Source organism: Pseudorasbora parva, chromosome 4 (genome assembly GCF_024679245.1).
Source record: "Pseudorasbora parva isolate DD20220531a chromosome 4, ASM2467924v1, whole genome shotgun sequence".
NCBI lineage: Eukaryota > Metazoa > Chordata > Actinopteri > Cypriniformes > Gobionidae > Pseudorasbora > Pseudorasbora parva.
Window position 1 is genome coordinate 16,603,245 of NC_090175.1, and position 26,266 is coordinate 16,629,510.

The 26,266-nt window shown below is 38.5% G+C and overlaps 2 protein-coding genes and 1 long non-coding RNA gene across 6 annotated transcripts; 2 read left to right on the plus strand and 1 right to left on the minus strand.

Annotated features, from left to right (window-relative positions):
• Positions 1-142: 142 nt before the first annotated feature.
• On the minus strand, positions 143-16,393 carry LOC137073004 (uncharacterized). The gene is made up of 3 exons (XR_010904718.1): positions 16,148-16,393; positions 15,725-15,755; positions 143-415 (listed from the first exon to the last, which is right to left on the minus strand). It is a non-coding gene; the product is annotated as an uncharacterized lncRNA (long non-coding RNA).
• LOC137073003 (small integral membrane protein 45-like) lies at positions 3,480-5,830 on the plus strand. The gene is made up of 2 exons (XM_067441097.1): positions 3,480-3,985; positions 4,252-5,830. The coding sequence occupies exon 2, from the start codon at positions 4,260-4,262 to the stop codon at positions 4,464-4,466; it is 207 nt and encodes a 68-aa protein (XP_067297198.1). The 5' UTR covers positions 3,480-3,985; positions 4,252-4,259; the 3' UTR covers positions 4,467-5,830.
• Positions 8,030-24,569, plus strand: septin3 (septin 3). Of its 4 annotated transcripts, none has more exons than XM_067441091.1 (10): positions 8,030-8,761; positions 14,310-14,549; positions 14,644-14,772; positions 16,822-16,903; positions 17,351-17,488; positions 18,057-18,174; positions 18,252-18,347; positions 18,482-18,578; positions 19,478-19,529; positions 23,282-24,569. In XM_067441091.1, exons 1-10 carry the CDS (start codon positions 8,134-8,136, stop codon positions 23,415-23,417), a joined length of 1,716 nt encoding a protein of 571 aa, XP_067297192.1. In that variant the 5' UTR covers positions 8,030-8,133; the 3' UTR covers positions 23,418-24,569. The 4 variants fall into 4 exon arrangements, with proteins under 4 accessions (XP_067297192.1, XP_067297195.1, XP_067297193.1 ...); XM_067441094.1 differs by lacking the exon at positions 8,030-8,761 and adding an exon at positions 11,976-12,079; XM_067441092.1 differs by lacking the exon at positions 8,030-8,761 and adding an exon at positions 11,995-12,133.
• Positions 24,570-26,266: the final 1,697 nt, after the last annotated feature.

The window sequence follows — 26,266 nt, forward strand, 5'->3', positions numbered from 1 at the left end:
ATGAGTAAATAAAGTTTTTATTTTTACAGTTTTCAAGTTAACACACTTTATATCCACTAAAATCATTGTCACGAGAATAGCGTTTGAAACTTTGTTTTGAAATCAGCCCATCACTATACCATTTTTTTTTTTTTTAAATTGCGCACAAAAACTATTCTCATCACTTTATTATTGTAGATTCACTGTAGTGAGGATGCACTGGGGGTAAGCAGATACACATCAAAATTTAAACCTGCTGAAAAGCAGAACAATCCTTCAATAATTTTGCCAATCGAATTCAACAAGCTCTCTGATGAAAGATGCCACAAGGGGATTTAGGCTGGTGATTTTTCTCTGGACCCTTTTTCCAGATGTCCGGCTGATCTGTGATTTTGATTGGCATTTGGTGCCATCAGGGTTTATTCTCAGAATGATCCTGCAAGCACAAAAAAACACATTTATCAAACCACTGCTTTCCCAACAGTCATAACGTGGTGCTATATGCACTTAGATGTTAATAAAAGAAATATGTACTATATAAATACATAATAGTGTAGACGGATTATAATGGAACTTTGTGAGATTAAAACGAGGGACATATTTTTAGTGATTATAAAGGGACAGCTCTTTGCGTGCTTTCTGCCATGCCAACTCAAACAACCAGTAGCCTAAGCTTGATTTTCTGTTCAAATTAACAGTGGTTTGTGAATGAAGATAATTTATCAGGAAACACTTATGTGATTCAGTACGGTGACTGGGAGCGGACATATTCGGTTCACTTAGTTTGGTTGTGGCCACAACATATAAACTTGTGGGAACATATGTTGTTACCACGAGATATTAATTTGTGGGAATGTCATATTAAAGGGTTACTTCAGTGATTAGCATATGGCTTTGTATTAGTAGAAACCCTGGAGTATATTCAAATGATTGTGCTTCCCCCCCTCCATATCCCCCTGAGACAAGAGTTTTATGCATTTTATTTCTGGATAAATTCCTCCTATGACGCAAATATCATCAATTTGCCGCATTGGAGGAATTTTTGGCCAGAGGCTAGAGACTACAGCCAGCAGAGGGAACATTTCCGCATGTTTTCAATCCCCGCATGGGGGATGGGATCTCACTCACAGCTCAGCTCACAGCTTCAGGCATTCATGTAAACGGTGCGACCGGCGGAGCAAAGTGAGTGTTTCAACTTCTCAAATTAATTCCTATTAAAAGTTTCCAAAGGCATGAACTGCAAACGTGCCAGATTGAACATGCGCTGAGAACTACTGCTGCGAGCGTGGAATCTGACTCCTGCAGCGTTTTGGGCTGTGAGACTCCCTCAGCGGCTAAATCACATATTGAACAAACGTGTTCAGTTTTTAATTGTAGTGTTTGTTCTCTAAACTGAACTGATTTTCTGAAAATGAATGAGGTCACGGTGGGAAAGTGAAACTGATCCAGTAGCGGTGGCTTTGGGAGTGGCCTCGTATGGCAGCGAAGCATTCTGGGAATTGTAGTCTTTCATCCCCATGAGACAAAAATACATTTTCTGTCTTTTCTCAGTCTAGAAGGCACTAAATTAAAAAAATAATTTCACATTTCTGCTACATTAATGATCTTCCCAGCGCTGAAGTACTCCTTTAAGTCATGGGAATGTGTTAATTAATCGTGGCCACGAGATCATTTGTTAAGTTAACGACATCATGTCGTGGCCTCGACTTCACATTTTGAGAGAACGACATTTATTTCTCGTGGCCACGAGTTATGTTAAGGGAACCACACCGGTCAGTAAAGCCTACTGTAACCACAGAAGTCAGAGATGACTGATGAAACATAATTTTACTTTGAATTAGGAATGGCATATATAGATATAGTGCAGTCTCTGTCATTAAGACATGGTTACGTTATTAAGTGCAAGACACTGAAGCACATTCTTAAGTTGAATGGGCTTTTAATGCGGGGGGGTCTATTTCGATCTTAATTTAGTATCCATTCATATGTAGTATATAGCTTACTGTACATAATAAGGAAAAATTAGGTTGTTTTAGCACTATTTAAAATGTTTCTTGGGTCAAATTATATGTGCTTCAATTCATTAATATCCACTTGTGTCTGCTTAAATAAGTATCATTATTCATTAATATGATAGTTTTTACTTCATTTATTCATTTTTTTTCATGTTGTTTATGCTCAGACAGCAACATTACACACTAATTAAGTTAAAAAGTGAAATCATAATCAACCACCCCTTTAATGATGTCCCATTCTTAATCTGTAGGGTTTAGTATGGAGTTGACCCACCCTTTGCAGCTTTAACAGATTCAACTCTTCTGGGCAGGCTTTCCACAAGGTTTAGGAGAGTGTTTATGGGAATTTTTGGCCATTCTTCTAGAAGCGCATTTGTGAGGTCAGGCACTGATTGGCTCGCGGTCTCCACTCTAATTCATCCCAAAGGTGATCTATCGGGTTGAGGTCAGGACTCTTTGCAGGCCAGTCAAATTCCTCCACACCAAACTCACTTATCCATGCCTTTATGGACTTTGCTTTGTGCAGTTATGTTGGAACAGGAAGGGGCCACCCCCAAACTGTTGCAACAAAGTTGGGAGCATGAAATTGTCCAAAATGTCTTGGTATGCTGAAGCATTAAAATTTCCTTTCACTGGAACTAAGGGGCCAAGCCCAACCCCTGAAAAACAACCCCACACCATAATCCCCCCTCCACCAAATATTACACTTGGCACAATGCAGTCAGGCAAGTACCATTCTCCTGGCAACCGCCAAACCCAGACTCCTCCATCGATTTGCCAGACAGAGAAGCGTGATTTGTCACTCCAGAGAACATATCTCTACTGCTCAAGAGTCCAGTGGCGGCTGCTTTACACCACTACATCTGATGCTTTGCATTGCACTTGATGACGTAAGGCTTGGATGCAGCTGCTCGGCCATGGAAACCCATTCCATGAAGCTATCTACACACTGCTCGTGAGCTAATCTGAAGGCCACATAAAGTTTGGAGGTCTGTAGCTGTAGCTATTGACTGCGCACTGTATGCCTCAGCATGCTCTGACCCCGCTGTGTGATTTTACATGGCCTACCACTTCATGGCTGAGTTACTGTTGTTCTCAATTGCTTCCACTTTGTTATAATACCACTAAAAGTTGACAATAACATATTTAGTAGTGAGGAAATTTGACAAATTTACTTATTGCACAGGTGGCAACGATACCATGACTGATTTTAATGAGCTCCCAAGAGCGACCAATTATTTTACAAATGTTTGTAGAAGCGTCTGCATGCCTATAGGGGCTTGATTTTATACACCTGTGGCCATGGAAGTGATTGGAACACCTGAATTCAATCATTTAGAGGGGTGTCCCAATACTTTTGGCAGTATAGTGTGTATATATATATATATATATATATATATATATATATATATATATATATATATATATATATATATATATATATATATATAGTGTGTCTATAATAATGTAATATATGGTCATATGGACAGCTTCGATTCTGGTAAGGGTTTAAAACAACATGAAAGTGAGTAATGAAGGACGAATGATGCTGTGGGTTATTTTGAACGCTTTCAGGAATTGAAAAAAATATTATACAACACATCCTCAATAAAAACCTAATTTCCAATAATACCTGTCATGTTCCAGTGTGACTTGAAATTACCAGAAATGTGAGAACAGGATTGAGAATAAAGGGTTACAAAAAACATTATGTAACTTCTGTTATGACCCTTTCCTCGTCAGAGATGTCTCCATGGTTACCACCCCCCACCCCCCCCAACTGGATGGCACAGCTTTGACGAGGAGAGCTCGGAAAACCCTCATTTCATAGCATCAAATAAGATAATACATTCACCCATGTAGCTGCATCAGCCATCATTTGGCTTCATTCAGCATTTTTATTAAGACGATTCTATCAGCTCTGCCTGGGTTTAACAATTTAAACCCAAAACTACAGTGCCAGTTCACAGACGACCAAAGAAGGACTGCAGGTATGTGGAGACACATGACACTATGCATAGCATATTTCATAGCATGCTATACTTAATTTTTACTGTAACACTTTTATCTTCATGCCAATTTATGCTCATGCTGTACTACAGAGTAAAGTGGGAACAATGGACAGAACCTACTGCACTGTTAAGAATGAGTGACCGTCATATTTCGCTATGGATCATGCAATGTATTTTATACTGCAGTGCACTTCATTCAGAGAATAATAAAATTGTCTCCCAATTTCTCTCTCTATACTTTTGAGATAACACAATGCCTTGGATGTTTCTGGACTGGTTCGTCCCTGTCTATCTGCTGGTATCAGTCCTGGTCCTGGCTGGTTTTGGAGCGTGTCTGTATTTTCTGGAGCCTGGTCTTCAGGATGCCCACAAGTGGAGCAACAAGTCACTGAGGCACCAGCCGCTGGCTCCCACAAGACAAACAAACTGCAGAGATGACGACAGCAATGCCTTGTTATGATGGGACGTGTAGATGCTGCAATGAGACATTTGTGCCAAATCATGCATTGATGCCACTTTATCAAAATCCATTGTCTTTTCACAGGAATTATTTAGGTATAAGCAATGATCTGCATTCAGATTACAGAGCGAAACAGTATAATACACTGCAGAAGTCAACTCATTATTTACAATGATTATTATTTACATTAAACATTGTAATGGTAATTTAACTTGAGTCACTGGGTAACTGAACTCGGTATGCAGTATGCACACAAACCTCCAAGTCAACGTTAGAGTCAGTTTTAGTGGCATTTGGCCAAACTGGAGAAGCAACAACCTTGACATTGTGCGAAGGGGTTATTGTGTGGAAATTATCAAACAAAATGGAATGTTTCCAGGTCATGATGGCCATGTTCTGGGTCACATTGTAGAACATGCCTGAAAAATCTGGAATAGCCATTTCCCAAGATACATATACTGTAAGAGTAAACCATAGGGAACTTGAACTACTCAGTAGGCTATAATTGTCATTAGGCATCAAATAATGGTAGAAAACTACAAGCTGCTGATATAAAAAGTGGCCATGTTTTACAAGTATATTTGAGGCTTGGTTTTCTTTTTAGCAATGCCAATTCGATTTTTGTTGTATCGTGTTGTAGATGTTTTAACTTTTGCAATGTATTGAAGGGTTTGCTTACACGACAATGATGTACTAAAAACAGAAACATTTTTGCGTACAGATGACGTCAAATGAATCCCTGTTCATGGGTCTGCGAAAACTACTGTAATCGCTGTATTCTGCTGCCAGGCCAGTAGTTGGCCATGTCCCTTTGAAAAAAGAAAAAAACTACGCGCCTACAGAACACGTAATACACATGCGCATGATGTCACCACTTTCACAATTCATGTTTTTGTAGTTTACACGGATGCAATAACGGAATTGTTTTCAAAAACTTTCCATTTAAAGCCGGTTTTCAAAACCTCACATTTTTTAATGCCCCCAAAACGTTGTTGTGTAAATGAACATCCAAAACACAAAAACAGTGTTGTGTAATCGGCCCCTAAGATACAAAAAAAGTTATTGTCTTATTTGTGGGCTACTGTTCTTATCCACGGCCTTGTAAGTGTTTTAGTAGTTGGTTTCATGTGCCAATATTTTTGTGTCTTTTAAATGTAGTTTTGGTCAGTAAAATATAGTTTCACACCAATTTTCATCAACAGAATGTTTCTTGGAGTCAAACAGTGTTAGACTGTTGGTTAATCATACTTTGGACACTCATAGATAATAATGGAATTTATAACAAAGTGGATATTTGTGTCATCAATTGTAGCATGTTTTCCCCCTATTGGAAATATTACTATAATAAACACAAACTCAAGAGATTCTGCATGTTTCCACTTGATTTTGGAGTTTCACAAATTGTGCCATTTAGCGAGTATGATGTGAAGAGAGTGGGTGCATTAGACAGTGGAGCTTCAGATGGGAAGAATGGAGGGAATGTAAGTCTAGTACCCACCATTTCCTGAGACACTCTTCCCCCTTCATTCTCTCGCTTCTTTCGTCCAGTAAACAGACCACAGGATCACAGGTCAGTAACATTACATATCACTTTCAGAATTTGATGTACTCACTAAATCCAACACTTTCTCTTTATAATCAATGGAAGTAGGCTTTGGAATCTTTTTTTAAAACTTTTTCATGAAATCTTATAGACTGTGTCTTACTGCAATGAACCCCTGGGAGCAAGACCTGACTGGAAACGCATTGCCTACAGCATATTCCTTCAACACATCCTCTCTGTCCTCAGCAAGGCTCTCTCCAAGTCTTGGCCCAATTTCTCCTTCGCCTTCCAGTCTCTCACCAAATCCAGTTACCTCAACCTCCTCTCCCTGTCGTCTCTCACCTTTATCCACTTCTCCTTCTCGTCTCAGTCCATCGTCTCACTTTATTTCATCTTACTCTCCTGTTCGTCTGTCTCCCTGTCCCACATGTGACCCATCTACTTCACCCACTAGAGTGTCCCCCTGTCCTGTGCCTCTTTCCCCTTCGGTCGTCTTTAAAAAGCCTATCCACATTTCCTCCTTCAGTCAGACGGGGCGAAGCTTGGAACAAGAGAACCAGATTCACAGCTCGCCAACCAGGTATGTTTCTTTCAATACAGATGTTTTTGATGCTAAGAACCCCCAAATGTGCAGTTCCCCTCCTTATTAACCCCTTCCTCAAATATAAAGACTCACCGTGTGAGAAAAACGTGAGGCTGTATAAAGCATTACTCTTTGTCAAATTAAATATATGGCTATTTTATTGCCAAACCACAGACTGGAATGAAACCTGTGATGATTAGTCTATTAAAGCATGGATTTGATGTAAACAATAGATCAACATAATATTTACATATGCAGTTCATAGAGGCATAACAGCTTTACAGCAGAATGAAACAATATTTAAAACATATTTAAACAACATTTTTAGGCCTATCACAATTCTTTTCTCAAAAACATTTTTCTTGCAATTGGGAGTTGATATCAGAATTCTGAGGGGGGAAATTGGGGGGAATGACAGAATACCGAGTTTATATCTTGCAATTCTGATATTTCTTCTTAGAATTGTGAAACATAAACTCAGAAATGAAAGAGAAAAAAGTCAAAATTGTGAGATATAAACATGAAATGACCTTTAGATGACAATTTTCTATTGTTTCGTGTTCTACAGCATCATCAATACAGTTGATACTTCCCTAAAATCACAATTGGAGCCAGTCAAGACCATTTCTCAAATAAAGACTACAATAAGAGAGCTACCAACTGACAAAGACAAACCATTACTTTCTGCTGATAAACGTGGTAAAACATGGCCAGTAGACAGCAAAATATCTAGATTTACACCCATTTCATCCACTGACAGAAGTGTCAGATCAATCCCCATAACTAACACGAGAGGTCAGAAGAAGCAAACTGGCCTACAACCAGATCCATTTAGACAGCAAAGTAAGCTAAAACTAAATACAAACATGTGCTTCAGCGAAGTCACCAAGCCCTCAGTGCTTGAAAGCATAAGCCCCAAAAACCTCAGACATGTTGAAAAAAGTAAAAGCAGACCACAAAATTTAGCAGGCTTTCAAAAGAAGCGGCAAACCCAAGACCCTACTCTAGTTCGAATCCGGCTTGGATTGATTAAAACAGGGAGAATTATAAACTCTGCTGACCGCGTCTCTAATTTGGAGAAGATCAAGGGAAGCGGTGAAGAGAACAACTCAAAAATTCAGAGCGATGGACATCCTGCTGTTTCAGAAAAGTTACAACAGCCCATTCATTCAAAGATTATGTTAGGGTCAGCTACGCAGATGATAAGACCTATCATGATGTGTCAGAAACCCCAAAACCAACCGCAAGCTTCAGCTTGTGTCTCATCACCTAAAGCTACCACAAGACAAAAGGATTTTTTTCAAAAAATGAAAAATGGAAGCTGTGCAAAGGAATACAGTGAACTGGTTTCATCAAGCTCATCAACAAGACAAAACAGAGCTTCCGAGGACTTTAACACCACCAATGACTCCTCCCAACACAATCAAGCCAGCGGCAACCAAGAGTCTAAACCAAAGATTAGGCCTCAGTCCGCAGCTGCCGAGACAGGCACTCCCGTCATCACATCCCATTACAGTAAGGCATCGGATCAGTGCAGCCGAATGAGCTGCTTCCAGTTCCCTTTGAAGAGTCCCAGATCATTCACTGAATGCGGTCAGCTGAGCAGAATCTGTAGACCTGTGATCAAAAGAACATCTGACAGTAGACCAGCATACTTCAAAACTCCTCAGGCATGGAGAAGATCTTCCTCAAATCAAACAGCGAACACAGGAAGGGATGTCAGAAATTCATCCCAAAATAGATGCAACCTTTCAGATTCAGATTCCTCTAAATCCTCTTCAAGCGAAGCGACCTTGCATGAAGACTACAGATTCGGAAGAAAATACAGAGGTGCACGGTCATACAAAAAGTGTGCAACTGGTTGTCCGACTAAATTCGCTGACAAGAAACGTGATGCAGCTGTTCACCCGGAACTCTACCCGAGCACACACACAACCTCTGAAAAACTGAAATATTCCATGGCTGCATGCATGCCGCAGTGTGTGTTCACTACAGAACAACAAGAGTTCAGCCATACACTTCATACGACAGATTGTGACAGATTTAGAGAAATAAACCACCCGTGGTTAGGAGAGCAAGAAGACCCCCCACCATTACAGCCATCTGTAGTCGCAGACATGAGAAGTGGAGCTGAGGTACAGTCCTGTCCTGAAGAATGCGTGTCTACAGGTGAGTGCAAAGACAAATTACTAGAATTACATTAGAATGATTGTATATAAAGACACAAGACATCCCAAATATATACAGTGTCATATAAATGTTGTATAGGCTATAAACAATCTAAGCATGTAAAGCATGTATCAGGGAGGAAGACTTTAACTAGTCATTAGTGCTACATGTTTGAGCAAGAATCACAGTTAGTACTTCTCATATGTATAGGGCTAGGGATTTGAAACTTCCTAAGCCTAAATATTTTACTTAGGTGCACAGTATAATACCTCAAATCATGTGGCAAAGGAAAATAAGCAACACTATGAAGCAGATTCACTGTAGCAACTGCATCAATGTGCTAAAAACCACTAAGTAGGACATTTTTTAGCAATCCGTAGCAAGTTTTAAAGTTTTTAATGTTGTTTATATGTCTGTGTGGTGTTTTTACTGCTTTAAGACAAACCATGCGCAAGTCATAAGTCAACACCATTGCTGAGTATTTTCTTATTAACTTCAGTGAAGCAAACACAGTCTTAAAAAACGTGGTTTGAAATCGCTGGTTTTTCTTACGTCACAAACATGTCATCAATCACATTCATGTGTGGTTGGGCTTTAGCATATCATTAACTATAACCACTCTGAAGCAAAGAAGGTTATCCCGGTATATTTATATACTTGTATACAAGCCTGTATGAGTGAGTGGAGGTAGGGCTAATTTGTATATTCATGGTTCCAAATATACTAAATGAAGCAAGGGTGTAGAGTTACATTCAAGCTATTTCAAGGCATGAATACGTTTAAATATGTAATTTTAATCAAAGATGAGTTTCAAGGGATAAAATGATACAGGGGGACTTTAAAAATCACTCAGAACACTTTAGCAATCGCATAGCAATGCGCTAAAAATCACTGAGAATACCTTGGCAATCGCTAAACTCACTCAGAACACTTTATCGCATTGACCTGATAATATGAGTGATTAAGCTGCACTTGCATATTTGTCAGAAAAACACAAATGGAATCTAATACTGGCCTGCAACACCAATATTTGTGAACATACAATTATTTCTAATTGTGAAAGTGGGAAAGTGATGACAACAAACAGCATATGTGTGACTAGGCCCTAAAATGAACACTCATTAAGCACCAAATGTGAGTAAAAACAGAAACTGTTCGGACCAATGAAATCATCAGGGCGGGCTTTAGACGATGATGGACAGATGATCCACAGTAAAGTAATCATCACGTCATCAAAGGGGCTTGGATTATATTTCTACACATCCTAAACAGAGAGCTTGTTTGTATATATATTCACCTTCACAATTTCTCTCAAAAAATTATGATCATGTTAGGTAAGTACCCTGAATATCATTCAATTCTTTTTCTTTTTTTACAACACCGGCAAAGATCGTTTATTCCAGCGCGCGTGCAGACAGGGTTGCCAAGTTTTTACAACAAAACCCGCCAACTACTAGCCCAAAACAATAGCTTCTCAGAGGGTTCTCCGGGGGGAAAATGGTGTTTGGGGGTAAAATGTGTGTTATTTTGGCAAGGTTGCCTGCTAAACTTCGCACTCATGGTATATCGCATAATAGTCGCTTCAACCCGCGGACATAGAAAACAACCTGCGGGAAAAAAACGTGAACTTGGCAACACAGTGCAGTTGAACTATGTTGACATTTGACAATGCGTCGCTTCATTGCTCTGATTGGTTGTAGCTCTATCCAATTGAGGTCTTTCCTGGTTCGGTTGAAACACGCCCCATAATCACAGCCCAATGGAGCAGTTTCAGACTCATATTCTGACTAGAATTGAGTATGACCATGTCAGGCTAGGTGCTTCTTGCGCTTGAACAGACATATTCAAACAATATTTCAAAATGCCCGTCTTGGAAAGTATATTTGTAAACACAGTCAGCTATGTCTTAAAGGATTAGTTCACTTCAAAATTAATATTTCCTGATCATTTACTCACCCCGATCTCATCCAAGCGGTTCATGTCTTTCTTTCTTTAGTCAAAAATAAATACTTTTTTTTAAGGAAAACATTTCAGGATTTTTCTCCACATAATTGACTTTGATGGCTACCAACGGGTTGAAGGTCCAAATCAATGCAGTTTCAAAAGGCTTTGAAGGGCTTCACTTCAGAGGCTGCACGATCCCAGATCAGTCTTATTTAGCGAAACCATCAGTCATTTTCAAAAAAAAAAAGTAAAAATTATACACTTTTTAACCTAAACTGCTCATCTTGTGCAGCTCTGCAGCTTGCCACAGATTACGTAATCACATCAGAAAGGTCACGCTAGACGTGCTTGCGCAAAGACAAATACAAACGCCCTTTAGCAAAAAAAGGTAAAACAACGATGGCGGCGATTTTGAATTTGGACATGGAGGTTTTTTTGTAAAGGATGTTTGTAATAGTATACACATGTTCGCCTGGGGTGGTACTTCCGCCTACGTCTAGCGTGACCTTTCCGACGCGTGTACGTAATCCATGACGCGTTGCAGAGCAGTACAAGATTAGCAATCTAGGTTAAAAAGTATGTACTTCTTTTTGTTTGTGAAAATAACAGATGGTTTCGCTAAGACCCTATTTCTCATCTGGAATCGTGCAGAGCCTCTGAAGCCCTTCAAAGCGTTTTTGAAACTGCATTGATTTGGAAATTTAACCAGTTTTTGCCATCAAAGTCAATTATGTGGAGAAAAATCCTGGAATGTTTTCCTCAAAAAACTGAAGAAAGAAAGACACGAACACCTTGGATGAGATTGAGGTGAGTAAAATATCAGGACATTTTCATTTTGAAGTGAACTAATTCTTTAATTGAATGTAAGGATCAATATCAATATAAGGATTAATCTTTGTTTCATGCCTGGTAAAAAACAAAATAAATATATGACCGGCAAAGTTACCGGCCACTGGTAGGTGTGCCAAAAAGTTTGTTTTAGGCACTGTGTATGACTGCTCTTTGCAGATCATGTGACTAAAACACTAGTGATTAGTCTGTAATGTCACTGTCCAAAAGGTTAAATGCTCAAGACTCAATATAAACCCTAAACCCAAATATTCAGGAGTATACTATATATTCAGTGTTTGCTGAATACGATCCTCAATATAGTTGACAAAGAACAAACTGTAAATGGTAGCGCGTGAAATGGGGACTCATCAAGCCTTATCATCAAGCACAGGCCTGTCTAAACACATTGAGATAACCCTGTTATGAGGTAAAAGCCAGACTTAACGCTCAACGGCACTTCAGTGGCCACTGCATGCCACAATGCTCCACATGTCAGAGCGCATGAGACAGGCAGACAGGACTACCCTTTCAAAGCCGGGAAATGTGAGTAGCCTAGTTTTGATGACATGAAAGGTGCAAATCAGCTGTGCAAAAAATGTAAGTTTTTTATTTTATTTATTTTTTTATGCAGTTATTGTAGAATGTAGAAGAAAATACGAGGACTTAATGACGTGAGCATCCCGGGATAGTTGTTAGTTGGTAGTTATCGTTTCTTTTTTTGAATTAACCTATTTTTCTCCATAAACATTCAAGTTAAGAAAATACATTCTTTTGATAATAGCCTATATTTCGGAACAGTAACACGTCTTCTTAACGCGAGTCCCGTTGTAATCTACATGTCGCGTTGTTTTACCCGTCACCAGTCCTGTAGCCTAATTAATAACAGTAGCTAAAAGCCTACATCCAAGCCTAATTTTTCAGCTTGATAGCCTACAGCTTGCTTAGTAAAGTGGAGTATATAATTCTATTTATATATATATATATATATATATATATATATATATATATATAAAATAAGCTAAAACAAACACAGACAAACGGCAGAGTGCAGTACAAATGTCAAAAATCACCATACGACCCGAATCCCCAATTTCAGCTCGACCTGCGCACTGCGCATGCGCGCTGCATCCCCCAGTCTCCCGTTAGTTTCCTTGGCAACGAAAAAAAGGGTGGAGGAAGGAATGAGGTGCATCGAGCTGCGAATAGAAAGGCGAGAGACAGAGTGAAAGAAAGAGGGAGAGAGGTGAACCTGAACACATGATCATCCCCTAACGCCTGTTCAACTACTGCCTTAGCCTATATACTTTAATAGACTGTAAAGCAGAGGAGAAGGGCTAAAAAAGGACGAGAATATAATATATCCTGCTATCGCAACAAAAACAGGGATCGGTAAGTGGAAGAGTGTTTCCTTTTGATTACTCGTTTTCACACGAATGCTTTTGAGGTAAATACATGAACAAATGGAACCAATCGGGAGATTATACGTGCATGTATCAACATATGCTTATGTTTGGTTTCTCCGTAAATTATAAACAGATAGTAACGTTTAAAATGCGAGTAATATTAATATTATTCTCTAACGTATAAAAGACGCACACCATGCAGTGTCGCTTGAAGGCAATTTCTCATGTTGTGTGTAGGCTACGTTTGTATTTAAAAAGCGTCTTGGTGTGTGGGAAAGGTCGAGCCGTGGGTGATTAATCCGATAAAGAGATTTGTTGAGTGCTTCTGTAATAATTCATAATTTTTTGCTTATTTGGGTGGCATATGGTGTTAATATAGGCCGAAAACTCGGTGGGGCATTTAAAGTGGACTGGGCTGGGAAATAGGAGCACTAAAAGCATGTTAAAAAATAAATAAAAAAAATCTATCTACGGAAAATTATTCACTGTTGTCAAATCTTTGTTTCCCCCAAATTAATGCTATACAGTGTAATTTGAAAATAGCATAGGCTAAATTTATATATATATATATATATATATATATATATATATTTACAGTTTCTCAAAATATTAATATAGATTTTAATATTAACACTATTATCTTATTTTGCCTTTAAAACTTTAATATTTACAATTTTTGAATTTAGTCCTACCACTTACATTTAAACTAATATTATCATAACTACTGTAACTAATTTTCATATACAAAACAAAATTATTTTAAGATGTAATTAGCTGCATTTTTATTTTTTTGCATTTAAAAATGTAGTAGTCAAAATATTTTATATACCGCTTGTGTTTTGCATACAAATATTTGAAAGAATTTCAAATGATCGGAATTATAATATTAATATAAACTGTTTTAGGGCATATTTTGCATAATTGCATTTAAAAAGTTTACTATTCAGAATATTTGAAGGTAGTTATAAATTTGGTTTTAGGATTTGTATTAGTACATTTAGATGCAAAGATTAATGTTGTCAGACACACTTAATTTTTTTATAATTTATGATTAATCTTTAGCCAAATAATTTGCATGCTTTAAAAAACTCACTAACATGTCTGATATGTATTTTTTGACATCTGACAGAACATTAATTGTACCTGCTGTGTAGAAAATGTACTTTTATGTGGAAAAAAGTGCATACTTTTTTTTTATTCAGCATTAAAAAATCCACATCAATTTTCTCATGTGCAGCACCTTTAATATGATCATGACAAAATCTATTCACAGTTTACTATAGGGCGGCACAGTGTAGGATTTATAGTGTAATAATAACCTCTAGCCTGATTACATGTATTGAATGTTTATCATTCACTCTTTCACACAGACATGTCAGAAATTGTGCCTCCTGAAGTGAGACCTAAACCTGCCGTCCCAGCTAAGCCCTCTCATGTGGCACCACCTTCTAGCACTCCCTTTTTGCCTTCACCCCAAGGAACGGGGGGTGAAGGTCAAGGGTCAGGTCGAGGATCTGCATTGCTTGGATACATCGGTATAGACACCATCATCGAGCAGATGCGGAAGAAGACCATGAAGACAGGCTTTGACTTCAACATCATGGTGGTTGGTGGGTGGGAGAGTGATTACGTTTCTGTTTTTTTAATAGTTTTTCCCGATTAACTGTTGTTTCTTACCATTCCTCCTCACTTTCTCTCATTCAGGTCAGAGTGGTCTTGGGAAGTCCACTTTAGTGAATACTCTCTTTAAGTCTCAGGTGAGCAGAAGGACCACAAGCTGGAGTCGTGATGAGAAGATTCCAAAGACTGTTGAGATTAAATCTGTCTCCCATGGTAAGAGAAAATGTATCATTACTTCTAAAAGTATAATGTCTCAACTTTTAGTAAAGACTTACAAAGACAGTGCACTCATATTACTATGAATGGGAGTAAGTGCATCACGCAATATGGAGGAATAAGTCCCGCCTTCTAAATAAAAAAGCCAATCACCAATTGGTAAAGTCATTGCGTCACTGAGGCTACCGTTAGAAGCTCAGTCTGCTAGAAACAGTCAGTGTTTTGAGACGCATGCTTATGACGGTTTTGTCATGATTTGAGATTTTAGAGACAAATTTTATGAGACAGTTGTTGTCAGACTTGAGACAGTGGTGATTTCAAAGATGAAATTTAATCATAAGCTTGGTGAACAGCTTTGGAGAACTTGATGTTCCCCACTCAAAAGAGATGCTGTACTTGCATGACTGAAATAGCTGCACAAGAGTCGCTTCAAAGATGGACGTTAACTGAAATGACTTGCCTTGAAGGGACTTTGGCTTTCAGCCACTGTTTGCTATAGAACAGACCTTTTACTGGACAGAAATAGACATCATGGGCCAATTAAGAAAGACTCAGTTAGCGTCTGCTTGTGTAATCAATACACCAGGGCCTATAGCACAGTGGTGACCTATAGCATCGGTGCTTGTGAGTAAGATGTGTCTAGACTGGCATGTGTTGTGCCCAGGGCCAACTGATGGTGAATCCCCTAAGTTAAGTGAACAGCTGGCAAACTAAATTATACCATATGCATCCAAATGGTGTTCAGAAAAAGGCTTATGTATAATGTTTATGTAATGCATTTCATGTTTTAACTTTGTGTAGACACCTGTGTGATTTTGTCGTAAGGTTGTAGGATGTGTTAAATGGATGTCTTTAGAAATCAGGTGGAAATATTTTAAATCATAATGACATGTCTGGATAAACATGTCTTAATTTAAGATATAGTTCAACTCTGTCATTTTTTACTCACCTTCTTGTTGTTCTACCTTTATGACTTTCTTCTGTGGAACACAAACGGATATATTTTTAAAGCAATGGTACACCCAAAATGTACATTTCTGTCAAAATTTACTCTCCCATGTGTCATTTAAAAAACATAAGACTTTTGATCATCTTTGAAACACAAAGTAAGATTGTTTTAATGAAACCTGAGAGGTTTCTGTCCCTTCGTTGAAATTCAAGGTAACTAAAGCTTCTAAAAAGGTCTTAAAGGCATCGTAGTGGTTAAATCCAAGTCTTGTGAAGAGATATGATCGCTTTATATGCTGAACTGATTTAATGTAGGCTTTTATTTACTATTTAAACAATGATCAACACACATACATAGTGCATAAATGTGAGTCTATCATGTGTTGAGGTTTTTTCGTCTATGGTTTTGCTTTCGGTAACTTACAGTGACAGAGATATGAGTGGTCATCTGAAGGTTCTCGATCCAGTCACTGTTTTCCACCAGAGCTGCTCACATCATTTTTGTGTTGTATGTTCGACTCAAATGCTCCGCTCTCCACCCAGATATAAAAGCTGCTGTCAGTTAATGAAGATTTTACGGATTAACTCGTGGCTCACTTGGGCTCAAAAGTTATATCAAAAGTGATAAGACCTTTTAGTTTTATGTATGTCATTACTTTGGTCACTGTCGCTTCGGAGAATACGGGCTTGACACCTGTTGGACATTCATAGAGACAGTATTCATCATGACGCTATAAAGTTGCCGTTGACATTTTGAGACTCAAACCTGTAAGTAAAGGCAGTTGTCAATCCCAAAAGCTGACATTTTGAATGTGGCCTAAATTCTGGTTACCTGGACTTTCAATGGGAATGACATGAGGGTGAGGAAATTATGACCGTTTTCATTTTTGAGAGAACTATACCTTTAAGAATGTTTCAGGTGTTTTCGCCCATATAATGCACAACATTGGAACCCATTGACTTTCAATTGTATAATTTGTATGGTTATCTTATAACACTGAACCACTCTATCATGTCTAATCCTAAGATATACTTAGTTATTTACAATCACTATAATCCATGCTGCATTTGTAGCTGTGATCAATGTTGATTTTGCAGTGATTGAGGAAGGAGGGGTGAAGATGAAGTTAACAGTCGTTGATACACCAGGCTTTGGGGACCAAATCAACAATGATAACTGGTGAGTATTGTGTGAGTTCTGTTAAATCCAAAGGATGACCATTTTTTTGTGCACAAATGATCCAAAATGTAATCGCATCCTATATCACTGCATCTGGAAAACTGAGGAGATAATTTTGTGTCAGCTGCTATTAACTGGCATAAAAAAAATGTTCATAGTGTGAGGGTAAGTGTTTTGACATCCAGATTTAAACTTAATTTCCAGAGGCAAAAATCTGATTGTTTGTAGAGATGCCAAATGTGAGTCTGGTTTGGCAGCTCGCCCTCAGTAATCACATCCAAGGGTCTCAGTTAAAGCGACAGTATTTTTCTGTGTCATTCAAATGCCTGAGACCAAAACGCTGCTGCGTTGGGTGTTGAATCTTCTGTTAAGTTTTTTCCATGTACTTTCAAGTTTCATGTATTCTAACATAACTCTCCCCATGCCACATTGCTGATTTGCTCTTAGCTGGGAGCCCATATCCAAATACATCAATGAACAATATGAGAAGTTTTTAAAGGAAGAAGTCAACATTGCTCGCAAGAAACGCATCCCTGATACCCGAGTGCACTGCTGCTTGTACTTCATATCCCCAACTGGACACTCGTGAGTTTACATATTTTACGTTTGCTCAAATACCACCATGTAATACTTAGCGTGTTAAGAAATATAGGTCTTTTATTTCATTCCTATATTATCTGAAAGTACAGGTTTTTTTAAAAATATGTTTTTAAAGATTTGAAGTACATTACAAGTGCTCATTCAATACAATACATCTTTTTTAATACAAGGGCAGCTAATAACATAGTGAATCAGCTCACATACCGCTGGCATAGTTTTAACTGTAATTTACTAAACTGGTCTCTATAGAAGATAGCAATAAGGATTTCTGTCTGCTTCTTTAGAGTATTCACATCTCTCAGAATTCTTTTTATATAATAAAAGTAAACAATTGAAAAATGCTTGCAGTTGCATATTTGTTAATTAAGAAAAAAGCTGTGTTGATTTAAGAACACATGCATGAGTGCTCCTCATTCAGCCAGTGAGCTTCTGAATGCTTCAATGAGCTGCAGTAGTCAAACTGTGAACCTCAGGCAGACCAGTGTCCCTGCTATAAAATCTGATTCTATCAGACTATTAATCATATCTCTTCCATCTCATTTCCCCTTCTCAGGCTTCGCCAGTTGGATATTGAGTTCATGAAACATCTGAGCCGTGTGGTCAACATCATTCCTGTCATTGCCAAATCGGACACACTCACTCTTGAAGAGAAAACTGAATTTAAACAAAGGGTGAGAATGAAAGACAGGCCGATTCCTTATCAAGTCAGTTACACTGATTAACTAGAGTTCACCATAATCCCTTGCAGGTGAGGAAGGAGCTGGAGGTGTGTGGGATCGAGTGTTATCCTCAGAAAGAGTTTGATGAAGACATGGAGGATAAGAGTGATAATGATAAGATCAGGGTAAGATCTCACATCTTGCATGCTGTTCTTTTTCTTTACATCTTTCTTCTCTCTTCTTTCATCTCTGGGTGCTCTCATCTGTTGGTCAATGTGTTTTCACATTATGTTTGTCCCATTAAATCTGTGCATTACAGGAGACAATGCCCTTTGCCGTGGTAGGAAGTGATAAAGAGTACCAGGTCAATTGCAAACGAGTTTTAGGGAGGAAGACAGCCTGGGGAGTGGTGGAGGGTGAGTGGGCAGAAGTGTTTGCTGTGTTATTTTTCTTTTTTATGCAGATTTCTAAGATAAAAAGGGTCATCTGTTAGTGTCATTATGCCAAAGATATTTATTTCTGTTCTATTAGATCAGGGATCAGCAAACTTTTTCTAATGAAGTGCCATTTTTAAGTTTCCTAATGTCTAAGTAATGGCTTAATTGAAAGATTTAAACATTTAGAGTTTAAACCTGATGATCAAACATTGCTTGATCAATTACAAACTTGCTTATTTGATTAGTAACATAGAAATAGTAAAGAACCTTAAATATTTCTGAAGCAATTTCCTATAAAATATGTTCATTATATGTTAAATTAGACTTTGAATAACAGATTTCCAACGTGACCTTGCTGAACCCCACTACGCTTGAACGGAGTTTGCACGTCACCGTCGTTGTGATGTGTGGAATGCTAAAAAAAAACCTACAATATTTGGGTAATTTTCTACATTTCTGTCCCTGCAGAAAATCAGCTTATGTTGCATCCAAAACATGGACTGAAATTGCTTCCAAGAGGATTATGGTTTAGGTTTATATATACAGTAAATTTGCCCAAAATAATACAAATATTTGAACACATGGCATTTCAATCACTTTTTCTACCAGATGACTTATAATGAATAAAATCTCAAAAAGTTACAAAAACAAACTGTGTTTTTAGTGCTGTTTTCCACCCTGTTAGTATGTACTTAGAGTATCTTATATACGGCAGGACAACATCAATTTTGTTAATAATCACATTTCAATGAAACTTTTTGAGGTACTGCATATAAAGAATGACCTATTTTACTGTAAACATTGTGTATTTGTACTTGTGTACAGTATATTGTTGTCTTGCTGCATGGTTTCCAACAGTTTTTTTCCTGTCCCTGTAGTTGAAAACCCAAATCACTGCGAATTCTCCTTACTTCGGGATTTCATGATTAGGTGATGTATGCAATTTTATTTGTTATAGTGATCTTAAAGGAAGTGTATGTAAGATTGTGGCCAAAACTGGTACTGCAATCACAATCTCCTTTCCCCCTCCCCCTGACTCGAGGTCAGATCGGCTGCAGGATCACGCCCGTTTCACACATACTCCGTCTGCAGTGCATGTGTGTTGCGTATTTTTTTCCGTACCCATGTTAACGGATGACAGCGTTCACACTGCACGCGGATGCAGTCCGTCAGTCCGTTCCAGGAGCGTTGCGTCTGCAGCAGTGCACGGATCGTTTTCGTACCGAGTCTATTTTTTGCTGCGCTGCGGCATATTTTACTCATTTAAAATATACTCTTGTTTCAAAGTCAACACATGGCTTTTTTTCTCAAGTAAAGCAACAAAACGACACCTTACCTGGCATTGAGGTAAAAAAAAATGTGCCATAATGGAGAGCACTCGTACTTTCTTGGAGGTGAAAAGCAAAGTTCTTTTTGACCTGCAGGATTTCTTTTAAAAGGGTGTAAAAACGAAAGAAAAGACGAGAGTCGGCTGTTTTTGAATAGACTATTCTAAGTTTCTAATTTAAAATGTTTATGATTTTAGGCTATAACCTATGTTTAAATGTTTTGCCTTTTGTGTGAGCTAAATCTAAAGTATATTTATATATAAATATGAATTAATGAATTGAAAAAATGTTGTTTAAATGTAGTAGGCTATGTAACCTGACTTCTATTAAAGAGTAAACAAAGGGGATTGGAATTCTGACGAGGCATGTTCAGTAAAAACTTTTGGATTTTAAAAAATAATGAATAAATGCTGTGTTTGTGGTGTGCAACAGCGGATCAGTTGCGGACTGCAAACGCAGCATATGTGAAAACACTACAGGGTGTGGGGCTCCTGCAACGCATACGCAACGCAACACGCACTGCACACGCACTGCAGACGGAGTATGTGTGAAACGGGCGTCAGGAGGAACGTTTGTAGATGCAGCTGTGGTAACTAGAGCAGATCTGGCAACCCGGATGCTGAAACACTACTGACTTCGTGATTGGTAGATAGGTGGAGGGTGGAGCTTCAGGCCAAAACACAACATGTCTACATCAATATCAGTTGAGGACTGCAACAACAACTTTTATTTGACAATATCCTGGCCGGAGTACTGCTGTCAGTGATATAAGTATTTGAAATTAACATGATTTCTTAATGTTAATGCCGCATTCACACGGCGCGTAGGCGTTAACGCTTGACGAAGGGTGTGGCTGAAGCTGGGTGCTGATGCGATCGTCATAGTGACAACAGCCAATCACATTAACTTGCCGCTTGGACCAAAACACAACACAAAAAAACGCCTTTTTATGACAGCTAGTCTGTGAGATGAAATGGATGCCGATTTGGCTGTATGTGTGAGTGCGATTGCCCGTGTAGTTGTTGTCAGTGCACTGCACAGGTGCACGAAGCTGTTAAGTACATTAAATCCTGAAAAAGCGCCGACAGCAGGAAGAATATCACGTAGTAGTCCGGGAGCTGCATCTGGATGGTTCACGGAGCAGTAATGAACACAATTGGCTAGCGTCTGCTGTAGGATATTTGCATACGGCGATCTGATTGGATGATGCCTGCGCTGGCGCTTGAAAAGTTGAGAAATCTTCAACTTCTGCCGCTTGCAACGCGAGTGAAGCGCCGCGACGGAACCCACAATTCAGTTCGGCAACGGATGATGTCACCCATTCAAAGTAAATGGGAAGCGTTAACGCCTACACCCCGTGTGAATGCGGCGTTAATGTCTAGGGACATATCAGGGCCATTTTATGATTAATTGAAATACAGTTCTTACATACAGTTCCTTTAATAGTGTATTAAATTGATTTTTTTTGTAAATACATATTTATAAATATTTAGGATGCATTAAATTGATCAAAAGTAAAAGTAAATACATTAATAATGTAACTAGCGATTTCTATTTCAAATAAAGGCTGTTATTCTGAACTTTCTATTCATTAAACATTTTTGGAAAAATATTTTTCACAGTTTCCACAGGAATATTAACTGTTTTCAATATTGATAATAATAATGAATGTTTCCTGTGCATCAAATCAGCAAACTATAATTATTTTTAAAAGATCATGTGAGACTGAAGACTGGAGTTATGGTTATGACTCCATCACAGAAATACATTTTTAATATTTATTTTGTTAATGAATTTTGATCAAATAAATCCAACCTTTGTGATGAGCATTAATTGTTTAAAAATGATTCAAAATCATAAAGTCCTAATATATTATACTTATATACACTCACCTAAAGGATTATTAGGAACACCTTTTCAATTTCTCATTAATGCAATTATCTATTCGACCAATCACATGGCAGTTGCTTCAATGCATTTAGGGGTGTGGTCCTGGTCAAGAAAATCTCCTGAACTCCAAACTGAATGTCAGAATGGGAAAGAAAGGTGATTTAAGCAATTTTGAGCGTGGCATGGTTGTTGGTGCCAGGCGGCCCGATTTGAGTATTTCATAATATGCTCAGTTACTAGGATTTTCACGCACAAACATTTCTAGGGTTACTGGGATGAAATAACCACTTGTTACAACTGAGGTATGCAGCAAAGCATTTGTGAAGCCAAGGTGGATGGGCTACAACAGCAGAAGACCCCACCGGGTACCACCTATCTCCACTACAAATAGGAAAAAGAGGCTACAATTTGCACAAGCTCACCAAAATTGCACAGTTGAAGACTGGAAAAATGTTGCCTGATCTGATGAGTCTCGATTTATGTTGAGACATTCAGATGGTAGAGTCAGAATTTGGCGTTAACAGAATGAGAACAGGGATCCATCATGAATTGTTACCACCTTGCAGGCTGGTGGTGGTGGTGTAATGGTGTGGGGATGTTTCCTTGGCACACTTTAGGCCCCTTTGTGCCATTTGGGCAACTTTTAAAATGCCACAGCCTACCTGAGCATTGTTTCTGACCATGTCCATCCATTTATGACCAACATGTACCCATCCTCTGAGGGCTACTTCCAGCAGGATAATGCATCATGTCACAAAGCTCGAATCATTTCAAATTGGTTTCTTGAACATGACAATGAGTTCACTGTACTAAAATGACCCCCACAGTCACCAGATCTCAACCCAATAGAGCATCTTTGGGATGTGGTGGAACGGGAGCTGCAACAACTGCAAGATGTTCCAACATTTCTCCAACATTTCTAAAGAATGCTTTCAGCACCTTGTTGAATCAATGCCACATAGAATTAAGGCAGTTCTGATGGCGAAAGGGGGTCAAACACAGTATTGACTGTGTATCACAGTATTAAAAATTGGCAAGCGTTAGAATTTGAGCGAGTTTGACAAGGGCCAAATTGTGATGGCTAGACGATTGTGCAGATCATCTAAAAAAAAGTGCAGCTCTTGTGGGGTGTTCCCGATCTACAGTGGTCAGTATCTATCAAAAGTGGTCCAAGGAAGAAACAGTGGTGAACCGGTGACAGGGTCATGGGCAACCAAGGCTCATTGATGCACGTAGGGTTCGAAGGCCGGGCCCGTGTGGTCTGATCAAATAGACGAGCTACTATAGCTCATATTGCTCAAGAAGTCAGAGCAGTTTTGGCAGCAAAAGAGGAACAAACACAATTTTAGGAAGGTGGTCATAATGTTAGGCCTGATCGCTGTATATAAACATTGCATGTTTGCAGTCTTTATAAAATATTTCTAAAACCACTTAACACTAATAATGATGTTATCATATACTCAGGTCTCACCTCCAGGACCTGAAAGAGGTCACTCACAACATCCACTACGAGACGTACCGTGCCAAGAGGCTCAACGATAACGGAGGTCTGCATCCCATCTCCTCCTCTGGCCATGACACACAAGAAAGCAACCTGTGAAAACAAAAACAAAACAAAAAAATGTCAGGATAGTAAGGATGTGAGAGGAGAAAAAGATTCATCTTGTAATAGTTCAGCTGTGCATGCTCAGAAGAACTCGTCGCTATGGAGGTTTTGTCTTTATACTCCTTTTAACCCTTTGTGGAACTTGTCATCATCTCTTGTCGCACAACCTTTGAAGATTAGAAAAAGTGTTCCCCAGTTGCTCATTATGCTGATTTTAGTGAGCGAGATTGCGCGTGATAATCGTGTCTTGTCCTCCGTCCTCTACTGCAACCTCTGTTAGACACATTTGAGCAGTTTAATATAGTTAGAAGGGGGATTGCACTGCCACTGCAATCTGCAGCTTACTCAACGGCCTTGTTTATTAAAACAATTTGTCAGTATGAACAAAAGTAAGCCTACTAAATATTAACATGCAAAGGGATTTAATACATGTCATCTCTTTGGCCATATAAGGTACAGGAGTGTTTCTCTAAGTACTTTTTCTCTTTGCTGTGTAACTCTGCCAAAGCAAGTCTCAGAGGACTCTGAGTGACCACTGAAGTATATTCCTACACATCATTCCAAACAAGTGCAACAATTTAAACGCATGCCCGGATTTCCAGTGGCTAGTGCGTTTACATTGCTTTCCAGTGGCCAATTAAACTTCAGGAAGAAACTGAAAGAACTCTGATTAAAAATGATCAGTTCCTTTTACAAATCAAGAAGTTTTTCTTCAGCACATTTTGTATGAGTGTGTCTGTTTGCGTGAATGGGTACAAAAGTTGTGTTTGCGTTTAACAAAGCTTTCTTGTCATTTCGCCTATGGTAATAGTGATTTGTGCCTCTTATGTGATGTAATTTTCTTTTTTATATCCCATGTGTGCCAATATTTCCAATTATGTGTAATTACTTTTACATTCCATCTCACAATAGCACTCCCATGATCTCTGCACAGATGGATACATTATGTATGTTGGAATCTTACAGATTCATGCTGATCTTAAATCAGTTCACCATTAATTCATCATTTCATATCACATTTAATCAATGGTGGTGTGGAATAATAAAACACATTTGAACAATAATTATGAAACATTATTTATATTGTATTTATGGTTTATTTATTACGATACTTATGTTTTAATTTAATAAACATGTTTGCCATGATTGCCTTTACTTTTTTTCGCATCCAATTTGGCAGAGCTGCAGTCGTTCGTTTCTTTCAATGCATAAAACAGAAAAGGGAAGAAGTTTGCCTCTAGAGGGAGCTGTATGACAAAAGACTAAAGTGCGTCAGTATTTACAAAGTCCACTGGGTGGCTCGGGACTGAATCGTAACAACACACACACATCAGTTCACTCTATTCAGTTCACACAGGGAGCATTTTATTAGTCCATCCGAATTCTTGTTTGTCGTATGACTGGTGTCTGCCGTATGTCAAACATTTTGACTTGATGAAAACCTTTTTATAAGTGCTATCACGGTCAGTTTAGAATAATTGTAAACTTGCTTTCATATTACCATGCACCTATTTCTCACTTGAGTGTGTTATTTGCGTGTTCCACCTTTAATAACCTCGGGCACTGAGGTAATTTTAAGTGTTACTCAATTTGTCAGTGTTATTTATCGTGACTTTTTTTATACGATACGGAAATATCGTCGTCTTTGTCTCTCCGAGTGTCGTTTCAGGAGCTTTGCCCTTGGCTTGTAAAAGGAGGAGGAGCCAAACGCCCTTCTGCTTCTGACATGAGAAAATCGTTTGGCATGTGTTGGTTAGGTTACATGTAGTGTATTGTACTGTCAGACCACATGTACCTACTCTAACTTAACAAATCTAAGTTCTCAATCAATTGTAGTCCAACTGAAACGGTTCAGCACTTTAGGTGGAGGAGAATACAAAGGGTTTTTAATTTATTAGTGCTAAAATACCAACTCTTTCATCATGTATGTGTAATATTTAAGATTGTGTAAATGCAAATAAAGACCTCGTGCAGTTGAAGCTTAAAAAGGTCTTAAATTAGTTACATAAAATGTCTCTCCATTTGTCTGAGCTCCCCAACAGCTCGCAGGCGGTACTGCAGTTAGTAGACATTTCAAACAGAGAAATCCAGTTACTTCACATGCTGCAAGTAATGACAACAAAATGGCTGACCTGAATAAACCTATGGAATAAACCCTACTCGCTCATCGCTGAACTGCTCTGCTTGAGGTTTTGGGTGTGTGCATTTCAAAAACAACTTTTTTTGCCTTTCTTTGTTTATTCAGGTTCATTAAAAAGATTTGGTCTAAAAAAAATCAGCCTGCAAGGGCATAAAAATTCCTCCCACGGGAATCCCATCCCCCTCGCCACAACCCCCCATCCCCCTCTGTCACGCGATCCTTCCCCGCTAATATTTGAGTGACTGCAGTAAATAAATAGAAGTAAAAACACAAAGAGCATTACATCGCAAATTATTTTCACGATGTTCGTTTTACCAACGGTGCCTGTTTGAGAACAGTCAGTAATGTATTCTGATTCTGTAGCGGTTTTACTGCGGCATTATATAACGCTAAATAGAATAGTGCGCAAGCAGCGCGAACCTGCAGTGTACTCCGATTCCTGAACGAACGAATCTTTTGAGTCGATTCTTTCGAATCAACAAATATACAGCACAGCCAGGGCTGCGTTTCATCAAAAGCATATTTCCGAACGAATTACTAATATGAACTGATTATTTTTTAGTGAGACAATATGGATCAGTCGGAGCTGTAGGCCTACTCACTGAAATAAATCGCAATTTATTTTCATGCTCGATTCGAATTTAACCAAAAACTGCAGCTGCGCTATTTATATTCAGAAAGCTATGATGATAAAGTTTAAAAA